This window comes from Aptenodytes forsteri, unplaced genomic scaffold (assembly GCF_000699145.1).
Source record: "Aptenodytes forsteri isolate BGI_AS27 unplaced genomic scaffold, ASM69914v1 Scaffold1298, whole genome shotgun sequence".
Taxonomy (NCBI): Eukaryota; Metazoa; Chordata; class Aves; order Sphenisciformes; family Spheniscidae; genus Aptenodytes; species Aptenodytes forsteri.
This window is the reverse complement of record NW_008795184.1, coordinates 37,403-49,631: the sequence shown is the minus strand read 5'-3', so window position 1 is coordinate 49,631 and position 12,229 is coordinate 37,403. Positions and strand designations below refer to the sequence as shown.

Genomic DNA, 12,229 nt, shown 5'->3' with positions numbered 1-12,229 from the left:
AGAGCTTTTAATTTTCCTACAAGTGATACCATTTGCAAAGAAGAGGAATGGAAGGCAGTACTAATACCTTCTTTCTATGCATGTAGTCCAGTAAACTCTCTAGGGAAAGATCATAATGCAATGCTGCAATGCTGATTGTGCCAACTGCCTACAGGGCAGCACAGCAGTCCCTTAGCAAACTGATATCCCAGGGTCAGAAATTTTTCTTTACATCTTACCTGAACTGCCTTCCATTTTATAATGATTTCATCCCTTTCATTGCCATAAACTATTCATTTCCCATTTATTCCTCCCTTTCTATCTGGTATTTAGAAAGGTTCATAACAACTACTTTTTCAACCCCATCCTGAATCATCCAGGACATCCCCTTTCAGTATTTGGAATATTCTCTATAACTATTATTGCATTCCATGCTTTAGTCTGTTTCTTAAAAAAAACCACAATCTTTTTTCAATGCCTTTTCAAAGTTAGAAGACCAATATTTATCATGCGAATCCAGTGGTAGTCTCACTAGATCATGTAAGTAGGAACTGAGAACAGATCCTGTCAGCTTCCGCTGATCTTCAGAAGCTTTGAGAACAGCTAAGAAGTACTGCAGGAGATGCACTTGATGATGGCACTGAAATTTGTAGAGCAGCAAAAAAAAATGTCAAGGTGCCTAGGTATGATTGTTGCTGCTGAACAGAGTCAATCACAGCACCAAATTGTAGATGTAGTCTCTTATGATGTATTGAAAAAGAACACCTGGAAGCATAAATCCTTGTGCTCAGTTGGGACACCTCTGTAGAAAGGTATGACAAACCCTAAGGATGTAGGTGTTATCCCCTAGGGAACCAGTAAGATGATAATCACTGGAAGTCAGAAGAGCCCCATGATTGTTTCCAGTCCTTAATGCAACCCTTTTCACTCCCAGATCTCACAAGACCACAGGATTAATGAAGCACAGTGAACAACTCTAGAATTACAGTGTTACACCTTTTGCCAAAGCCATTTGGACACGTGCATTTGTACAGGCCTCCAAAGTGAACACTGATACAAAGCACACAACAACACAGTGCAAATATCATCTTGTACAGAGAACAAGAACTTGACTTTTAATCATGTGGGGCACTGATTTGCTTGTTTCAGTTTAAAATATTTATCTCAACTGTACACATCTCAGAGGGGAAAAAAATCTATAATTCATGGATCACATGGTTTCAGTTTTTGGTCAGGGTTAGTACCTGTAGTACAGAGCAAGTGTTCTACCCTGGACAGTAGATCTTGCAAGTGTTGGTAATTTTTCTGTGATGATAGCAACTGCAGCCAGTCACTTGGCTATCCACTCCATGCTGTATAAAAATGTTGATGCCAGCATAAAATTTCTATTTAATGTGGGAAATATTGGTCATTCCAACAGGCAGGAACAAAATAGGAGGAGGAGCTAATGGGGTAGTAACCTTTCAACATCTTTGAAGGTTTTAGTAATGCACTGTAAGTGGTTCCCTCTCCTGCATTCTATTACATAAATGAAAAGATTAATGTTAGTGAGTACTTGATTTTTTTACCTGACTTTATAGGTTGCTCCTTAGGAACTGCCATCAGCTCATAAGTCTGTTAATGGCCAGCTTCAGAGAAAGCTTTATAATATCCAGATGCAGAATAATTTCCCATCACAGAGGTTTCAGTCTAATCTAGTAGCTTGATATTGCTATAAACTGAAACAACTGGTTTCTTTATCTTTCATGTTATATTAACTGCTGTGATTTTGGGTATTTCTACAACCTCTGTACAGGTTCAGTACCTCTGTCTCCTACTTAGCTCTTGGCCTCACCAACACTCAGAAACAACACAGTCTGCAATCTAGTTACACAGGTGATGAAAGATATTTCCTTACAACTGGTTTGAAATTGCTACACTGCAATGTAGCTAATTGGTGGCAGTTTCTGCTGCTCCTGTGTCAGGAGAGGAGGAGAGTAGGAATTCCCTCTTTTCTGAATAGATGCCTCAGACATAGTGCGCGTTGCTCTTGGATTTGTTACAAAGGCCACAGTACTTTACCTGATGGAGAGATATATAATTACACTGCTCCACAGCAGTTTTGCTGGCACACTAGTGCAGGGTTTGAAAGACCTCAGCTGGATTTTTATTCATCAAAAAACAGTGGGTATTTCAAATTTCAGGGGCCATTTGGGAGTGGCAGACAGGTCTGGTTTGTGACTATGAATTTGTCTAAATGGTTTACCTGACTCCAATACCTGCAGAGGTTTTTTTATTAGCTACTTCGTTTCTTTTACCTGAAACATTATGCATTATTTGTATTCCCAAAGATCTGCATAACTGTTTTTGAAAACTAAAAGGGAAGTACAGAAGTCATTGAGAATCCTATTACGTTTACTAGGAAACAATAAGAAAGCTGTAGACCAACCTGGAAGCAGTGAAAAGAGGTTGACTCTGTTGGCAATTGACCAAAGACACTCCTGTATTTAATGGGAGTGGAGTTGTCATTAGCAGTAGAAGAGAGGACAAAGAAAGAAAACCTGAGGACTGGTTTGTGTTCAGAATGTTCCAAAACAACCTTTTTAAGCAGCAAGGCAAAGAAAGAGAAGTGTTTGTCACAAAAAGTTTAGAAAATAAATTTCCTGGATTTGCATGAAGCTTCAACAGCATCGGTACCATTGAAGCATATATTTCAATGATTTTTCAAGACTTCATTATAACTTTTCCAGCACTTTCAAAATTAGAGCTTTGTTTAGGAACGTTCTCTGTTCCCCTGTGACACCAAAATGGAAGAAAACCCACTCTTGTCAGAGAGAAAATAGACAAGTAAATATTGGTCTTTCATGAAGTTGCAACCTTGTGTTAGACTAAAGTGTCATTTTTTTAAGTTTGTGAGAAACTGAAAGAATGATTCATGCTTCCATCAGTGGCTACTGGTAAAAATTTCTGGAACACCTTGTTGCATATTTAGACTCAGTTTTGTTTAAATCAAACTATTCTCTTAGGTAAAGTAGCTTTATACAGTAGCATTTCAGCAAAGCAGCTCTAAATATGTACAACAAAACAAGATTATGAAAGAAATTTCAGAGGGACTTCAAAAGTTGCAGATGACTGATGGTGCTATCATTCAGTCTTAACAGGACGCTTGGTTTGATGCACTTAACCAGGTAGGCACGGGTTCTAAAGTAAGAGTCGGAGAAGCTATGTGTCTTTCTCTAACTTTGGCAACACAACATATTCCACATGCAACAATCAGTAATTGGACACAACACAGGATTAAACTGGTCGGTTGTAATCATTCAATTTTTCCACTTCTGATTTTCTGCAAGTTTCACAATATTGTCCTCCTTTCTGGTTATTTTTTAAAGAGGAAAGCCCTGGGAATCCTCTAGTAATAGAGCAAAAATAACAGCTATAAAAATAGAAAATTAAATTAGTAGGCTTCCTGGCAATACCAACCAAAAGATTCAAGTAAAAAAAGGACCATATGCAGAATTAAAGAGAGTTATTGCAATGTAAGGAACAGCTGAATTAGAGTTTTCCTTTTTTCCCCAGCATTTAAAATAGGATGTCTACGTATCTTAACCAAAAATATGTGCCTCTTCTGTTTTGTTGAGCGTCCTGTACCATCCTCATCCCTGTTGTGCTTTGATGCCTTCTAATACTCTGTCAAACGAAATTATTAACATCAGTCTTATTATTTATCCTCCCATTCTTTCCTCAAAGAAAAAGGTGCATATACAGTACAGCATTTAATTTTGGTAGGGTTTTGAGGTCCTGGGACAAGAAAGACAAGATGTGAGAGACTTAATTTCACTGACCGTTTCCTTTTTTTATTCTTTTACAAGTGTATGTGTTGCAAATTAGAGAAAATTGGGCAAAAAGAGAAAAACAGTACAAAGAGCTTCGAGTTAGAGACTGTAACATAGAAAACATGAAAGCTGAATTGCAGAAGACTAGGCAATTGATTCCCAAATTTGGCTTCAGATATTAAAACCTTAACTGTGTTCTGCTAAAATAGTATGGGCAGAGAGGTAGATAGATTAACAGATTTTAACACCAGTTGGTGTCTTGTGATGATCTCCCTTAAGAGATGTGGCTGTATATCACAGCCACAGAAGTGTACTCCATGCTTCAGTGGCTGTAGCTGAATTAGAACATCTCTTGTAGGAAAATTTAAGGAACTAATCTGAAATACTGCAGTTTTGAAATGCCCAGGGATGGAGGAGAATCCATCATGCCTGTTTAAATTCTGTATAGTACAGTTTACAGTTTATCTGCTCAAACCTGTTTAAACAATTTAAAACTAGGCTGAGGGCTGAGGGAGGGAAAGAGCAAATAAAATAGCCATAAAAGTTTAGTGGTAATCCACAGTAGATACCCGAGTTTAATTACGCTGGTTTTGTGATCTTATCTTTGTTTACAGAGAGGGTGGGGGAGGAAAAAAAAAAATAAATTAGCCATAAAAGTTTAGTGGTAATCCACAGTAGATACCCGAGTTTAATTACGCTGGTTTTGTGATCTTATCTTTGTTTACAACACTGCAGGCTTTCTTAGTTTGAGAAATAAGTTTTCTTGTGAACTGAAATCAGTGTTAGGTGTATGCTTTGTTTAATACATCTTCCATTAACTCTTTCAGTTAATGTCCGAAGAAATTATAAAGCCATGATATTACTTCAAAGTAAATCTAATTTTCAGTTGGTTTGAGAAGGCGGCCAGTAGCTGTCAATTATAATATATTATCAATGGCTTACTAATGACAGTAGGATATATCTGGAAGGAAATCTATTTTTATATATTGTGTTTTCCTATGTGTAACAAGCTAACATGAAAAAAAGGAGCTTAGCAGCATAAAGCACCCAGTGCAAACCTGTGTCTGTGGCACTTGTAGTGAATGCTACTTCATTCTCTAAATGGAAGCATAATCCTGAATGCAGTTTTGTTTCAGAGTACAGCAGTTTTAAAAAAAGAAAACCCACACCTGTCATCCTCAGAGCATGCTCGTACTTACTCAGTCATGTCTGCCTGACTGATTTGTGTGTCTTTATAGCTACTAGCAAAGCAGCACCGGCATGATAGTGGAAGCACAAGCTGGATTCTAACACAGCTCACTCACTAACAGGATCATTATCCAGTTTAAAAATGCGGGGGCAAAGTTTGCCCTAAATTATACCTCTGTAACTCTAGTGAGCATAACAGTTTGCAAAGGGATTTCATTTGGAGCCAGCAGAATGGCTGTCACAGGAACTTCGTGTCATACTAATTGTAGAATCTTTATAACTGAGTACTCCAGGGAAATAACCTTGCATGATTATTAGGCTCTTGACTGAGCAAATCTTAAGGCAAGCTTTGTGAAGCACTCCATCCCACAGAAAGATTATTATCTTACCTCCACTGTCTGTCTAACTGCTATTGACAGTCGATACAACCAGTTTTAGAATAAAATGCCATGATTTCTAATTTTTACGAACTTTTCATTAAAAGATATGGAACTTTGGGAATATCAGTTTGCTCTCTTTTAAAAAAATGATGTAAGGTCTTCTAAGTTAATATATCAGGTGAAAAAGTTTCCACATTGACAGCCTTTGAAACCAGCTCTTCTATTGTCCACAGAACCCATTGTTTATTACTATCCATTCTCAAAAGTTCGTACTGCCATAATTTCCACAGCTGAGCCCACAGCAGTGCAAAAGTCCTCCTTTCTACCTGTTTTTTTCCCAGTTCCCAAGCTGAGAAATAAAAATGATGGCCCAGATTCTGTGTCCATTCTGTTGTTTGTGCCTCAAACAATATCCTTAGTGCTGACAGCCTCCTGTAATAGCTGTGGCATTGCTTTTTTCTGTGCACTGGTCTGTATTCCATTGCCATATGAATAGTTCTTTTATTATCCTTATTTGCTGTACAAGTGAGATAGTCTTTACATCATGATTTCTGCAGGTATATGTAGTTCTTCTGTAGTCAGTCTGATGATATGCTACCCCATGGAAAACCCCAAAATAATCAAATAGATGATGAAATAAAATAACCTTCATTCTCCCCTCCCAGTACTGTTTGCATTTTGAATAACAATTAACAGAACAAGTAAGGCATTATATGAATGCTCTAGGCACAAGTTGTTACTGCTGTTAATATACCTTCTGAAAGAGACATCAACACATGGTTAAAGTATGCTTGCTGAGATCCCTTTTGAGCTCAAAGATCAGTAAGTTACATTTGTGTCAGATCTTTGATTTTTCTTCCTTAGTTTTTGCAACTTTATTTTTTTCTACAAAATGGTGCTTCTCTGAGGTTAAATATCCTCATGGTATTTTTGTTTCCTAAACAAGGCAATCTGGCCAGTCTTTGATAATCTGATTCAATAAACATAAAAATATAAATGGGTCACAAATGTATAATAAAGAGATAGCAGTGAATTATTAACCAGTATGGTTATAGACAGTCAAGTTTTACAGTCACAATGCTCATTTTACTCTGGTTACTGAATTGTATGTGTACAGATATAACTGTAAATCTTTTAAACAATTAAAAAATACTTCATGAGCAGTTTGATATAATATTGTTGCCAGAAGTTAAGTTGACCTCAGTATAACACCTGCCTCAGTGCTTTCCCCCCTCCTTTAACAAAAACCGTCCTCAGTTCCTGGCAATGACAGATACAGACAGAGGAATGGGAACAACCCGTACTTCAGAAAAGCTTTAGTAAAAAAAAAAAGTACACCTGTTAATAAAGGCGAGCCCGGCAGGAATGAGCCTTACTTGTCTGTATATGCCTTGGGGCAACCTGGGGTAACAGCCCTGAGCAGCTCCCTTTCCCATGGCTTTTGGTTTTAAAGCCAAAATGTTACAGATCTGAAGAAAATGAAGCTATTATTTAAGTGAATATGGAAATAAATTGTAACATACTTTCATAAACCAAAGAAGTCTAATTCATCACCAACATCAGGGAATCAGAAAAGCTCAATTATCTTTTTCCTAGAAAAATCCAGGGAAACCGGATTTTTGCAAAGAAGCAGAAGCAAATATGTTGGTCTGCTACAGACATTTTTCAGAAGTGCAACTGGCAATTAGGTATTTAGAAATATCTTGAATAAGGAAAAATTTCCTGTATAGAAATAAGAGACAATAAATAATTATCTCTGCAAAAATAACAAATTTCTTCTAAGACTGTTTTTTAGTGTTTTGGTTTTGTGGTTCTTTTTGCAGGTGTTGCTGCTTTGGATTCCAGCGTTTCTGGGAAGATTGGTTTGCGAGCAGTCATATATTATTTCTGCACTACAGTCATTGCTGTAATACTAGGTACTCTGTGATACTGTAACTTTTAAAATCCTCAGCATTGCCTCATGACAAGTATACAGCACTGTGACATTACTAATTTCCCAAGACAGGATGGGGAGAAGAGACAGGAATCATACCAAACATCTTAACATACATGTAGCCAGATACAGGGAGAAGTTAGTCCCACTGTTCACAGTTGGGCTGTGGTCATATCCAATACCAAGCCACAGGCAATTTCGCCATACGTTTCATCTCAGGGAAGATTAGGAGCTGTCTGCTTAGGTAAACGGTGACCAGCAGTGAGAAAGCTGAATGAACGTCAAAGGCCAGCCTTAACTACAAAGTGAATTTCCTCAATAGCAATATGATAGATTGTTGCTGATTCTCAGATGTGAGAATGTATAAAGTGTCTCACCTGAAAGAATGACAGAAAATACTGCGTTGTCATCTCATTTCTTTCCTAAAATGTTTTTGTCCCCTCTGTCACTGCCTGGCTCCACTCCTACCTCTCTGAAGTCCACACCTCCTCTTGCAGGAACTTTATTCCCTACAAGGAGCCTTGAAATCTTCCATATTTGCTTTAACAAACATCTTCAGCCTGCCTTCTTAAATAAGAAATAAAATTAAACCCTCCTCTGTCAGCTGTCTTGTAGTTTGTGGCTTATCTTTGTATTTTGTTGAGCCTGAGTGAATACTGTGTCTAGATATCACCCACTAAAAAGAAACGTATTTATTTGAAGGACAAAATGTACATTGTGTGTGGCCTAGTAAAGCAAAGCAGTATTTAACAATAGAAAAAGAATCACATATAGACATATAAGGCCAGATTAATTTCTAGAGGTTGCATCATTGAGAATAATACATCACTGGGGTTACACCATTTAGGCTATCTCATCTGTCTGGGAATTTTCTGTGAATACATGGTGAGGAAGATTAATAAAGACTAATGTTAATATGTTTCTAACTTTGAAATTGTCCCTACCCTGAGAGACGGGTTAAACCAGACAATCTCCAGAGGTCCCTGCTGTTTTATGATACTATGATATTACTTGATTCATTGTGCAGAATTACACAAATTCAGTTCTGCTTTTATTCACAGCTATCATTAGAAAGCCTTGTTCCTGGCTGGTTGAAGGGTCATCCAAATGCCTCCTTCTCCCTGCACTGAGATTTCATAGTTTCATTTGCTTTAGGTTTCTCTGGATTTCAGGGAGGGGAAAAAAAAGAAAAAGTAATGTACATTTGGAAAGGCCTAGTATTTCATATAAGAGAAAAAACGCCTAAAATGAAGCCACTAAAGTAAATGGAAAATTTGTCATTGATTTCAGTATTCACAAGGTCAAAGCTAGTATTTCTTGGTCGTAATTTTTTATTTCAGTCTGTTTCTGAAGCCCTTCTCTTACGTAACTTTATTGCTAACCAGCTTTACCAAAACATCCTGTTGTACTTTGGGGTCACAGGACAACGCACTTGTATTCATATCTGAAAGCTAGTAACAAGAAGAGCTGCATAAGGGAAAAGGTAAATAGCTATACAAAATATAACCATGCAAAAGTTGCAGAACACGTCAGCTGAAGCCCAGCTGATGTAATTTACCCTCTCGGTGAGCAGTAGTGATTTAGTGCCATATGTGCAAGAACAAAGCTAGAGTGCCCAAGTCCAGTGGCAAAGCTGCAAGTAGCTCCTGCGTTGGGACCCACACATTTAAGGACACCACCTGCAGACTTCTTTTTTCTGAACAGCACTGCATGAGCACCCAGGGAAAGCATTTGGTGAGTTTAGCTCACAAAGAATTTAGCTACACGGGATACACTGAGGCAGGATGCACCAATACCTCTGCTTGCACTGTGAGCTCTTCTTCTGGTTCTCCTACCGCAGGGATTGTCTTAGTTGTGACCATTAAACCCGGAGTGCCTCAAACAGCAAATGAGATCGACAGAGTGGGCAGTACCCCAGAAGTTAGTACTGTTGATGCCATGCTGGATCTGATCAGGTGAGGTTTTCCTTTTCAGTTTCCTTACCCTTGTTGCAGAAGTCCAAACAAATACAAATAAAGTTGTGATGTGTAATACAATAAAAATGCTTTCTAATGTCGTTTGGATGAGTAAGGAGAGAACCTCCCAACAGGTTAGACATTTTAGAGTATACTCAAAGCGGTTTGTTAAAACAATTTTTCTTTACACCATAGAATTTGGTTAATAAACCAACGACAACAAAAATTCCCTCCTTTGCAGAAATTGATATGCACGATTTACCTAGAATGAAGAAAATATCCAGAATGGATTGAATGGTTGGCGGATTACTGACTGGCAGCTTCTGTGTCATCCAGCATAGACAACCACCTGAAATTGCAGTGTTATGTTTCCCCTCCTCAAGGCAGGATGCAGAGTGACAGATGCAGTATGCACAGGTTTCTTAGGGTTGCACAGTCAACAAGTTTGCTGCATCGCCAGTATCTAAGGCAACCTTATAATGAGTCTTTCCCCATCAGCATCCTGGAAAATGATAGATACTTAAAGTGGTTAGAAGAAGGAAACCCTTAGAAAAGTCTGCAGAAGACTTGAGCACGTTTTCAGAGCTAAAGTGTTTAAGGAATTAGAAAAAATTCACAAAAAAGGGCTGCATTTCCAATAGTGGCTAAGTAGTTCCGTCAAAAATGTTTCTGTGGATTATTTTTTTTCTCCAGCTGCAATTTATCTCTGTTCCATATCACCATTCCTGCCCACTAGTTTCTTTTTGTAGAATTTTTACTTAATCTATCATGTAAGAATCAACTGCCACATATCTAAAATTGGCTTTCTCAGCATTTTTTATTTCAGGAAATGTGACTGGCATTTGCAGATGCAACTCCAGATACACAGTTCTTTGACATTTGTAAAATATACACTCACATATTTACATATATGTATATATCTGCCTTGAAAGAGTCACCGTAATATTTAATAGCAAATGTCTGCCGTCATCTGGGGCATCTCTGCCCCAGCACAGGCCAAGGTACACCTCTTTGAGAATAAGTCTATTTCTCTGAGGTTTGTATGTGAGATGGTTAACAGTCTCAATGCCACAGCCCCATGTTCAACAATCCACAGCTCTTCCCAGCCTCTGTCCCCTCCTGCCTGTACATGACCAGAATGGCAGCTCCTTGGACAGCTCATCTCATTCCTCCTGGTGACTTGCCCAGGAATCAATGAGGGGAACTGTGCAATCAGCTGCATTATAAAACCTAATGCAGTCTGTTACCACTAACTTCCACATGAACATTTCCACACGTATTCACAGGTCTGAGGTAGCTCCATGCACAAAAAAGTCTTCCTATAGTAAGAAGCGGTGTGAATTGTAATTCAGAGTAGTTTGGGTTTTTGCTACAGTTTATAGCTCAACTTCTTGTAAATAAATGTAAGACTGTAAAGTAGGAGTTTGAGATCTGAAATTCTTTTTTAAAGGAAATACAGTAACTTTTTGTACATACTTATTTTCATCAGATTTAAGATCCAAATCCAGACAGTCTTGTAAAGATTAAGGAAAATCCCAGGCTTGTACAAACTACTTTTGCCTTTGAAGAAATTTTGCTTTAAAAACTTGAAAAATAAGGGCAGGAGTTTGTGAAAGATCTGGAAGGGAGATAAAGACTTCTGCTTCAATATATAAACTGTTTTTTTCTGTACTGGACTGGGTATTCAATAAATACCTAATTAATGCTTTCTTCTGCAATCATTTGAATCTGAAATTGGTGGTTGGAAAGGAGGCACACAACTGGATTACACTGCTTCTGATCTAATTTCCTAATTTTTCAGTGTGCAAAAATGGTTCTTGACCCTGGAATAACATACGGGAATCTTCCATCAGCCAAGATTAATTTCTGAATTCAAAACTACAATAGAGCACACCAAATACCTGATTCTTCCAGCATAGCATTTATAAGAGTTACTATTTTTTTCTGCCTATATTTGACAAATCCTATAAAAATGGTGTCTCCTGTATTCCTCATGCAAATGATGGATATGGTGCAGCAGGGAGAAAAACCACTGGGTTTAGTAGCTTACCAACAGAAATGTCAAATACTAAAAAATAATCCCGAAAATTCAGCAGTAGGAAAACAGTCAACTGATTGTTGGGAGTTCTGAATCCTTAATTTTTTATGTCTTTACACCTGACGGTGCTAAATACACTGCTTTCTGGATAAAGGAACACAACCTGATCTGTTTTTCAAGCAGCAGATTTTATAATTTTGTTTATATAAACAACATGTTATTAGTATGCTGTAATGTTGAAATGCATCTACTTTTTTAACAGGAATATGTTCCCAGAAAACCTTGTCCAGGCCTGTTTTCAACAAGTAAGTTTGAACATTCTCCTTTGCTACGGTAGTTTTCATTGCTAAATACAAATTACTCTTCTTTTTTGTTCCCAAAACTATGTCAGGTAAGAATTATTTCTGAGAAGTCCAGGAGTATCTTAATCTCCCATAAAAAGACTTCTTTTTAAAGCATCTTGGTTTCATTTCCATTATGATAAACACTCTGTTATCAGCTATTAAGTCCTTGATCATCCCTTGCAAAAAGACGCTGTTTAGGAACTGGGTGCAGAAACCAAGCAGTGTATAAGACAAGATTTTTCCTTTTGGGACAGGCAGAATTAGAAGAACCACGTCATGAGGATCTATTTCCTTGTTCTTAAAAAGCCTGTGTCTGATGAAATCTGCATAATTTAACCCTCACCCCAATGTGTCTCACATCTAATGCCCATTGCCAGACCTGATGACCCATCTTAAGGAAAAGGCAGCCAATTGGTAGAGTCTATTTGAGACATCTTTCAGAATCATAGAATCATAGAATCATTAAGGTTGGAAAAGACCTCTAAGATCATCGAGTCCAACCGTCAACCCAACACCACCATGCCCACTAAACCACCCACTAAACCATGTCCCTAAGCGCCTCATCTACACGTCTTTTAAATACGTCCAGGGATGGTGACT

General features: G+C 37.9%; 1 protein-coding gene across 1 annotated transcript in view; it reads left to right on the top strand.

Annotated features, from left to right (window-relative positions):
- The window catches only part of SLC1A1 (solute carrier family 1 member 1), a 44,465-nt gene that overhangs the window by 14,689 nt on the left and 17,547 nt on the right, over window positions 1-12,229 (top strand). Inside the window, exons 3-5 of the mRNA XM_009278549.1 lie at window positions 7,183-7,275; window positions 9,133-9,247; window positions 11,548-11,590. Of these exons, the coding sequence (XP_009276824.1) occupies window positions 7,183-7,275; window positions 9,133-9,247; window positions 11,548-11,590 (251 nt within the window). The remainder of the gene's footprint in view (window positions 1-7,182; window positions 7,276-9,132; window positions 9,248-11,547; window positions 11,591-12,229) is intronic.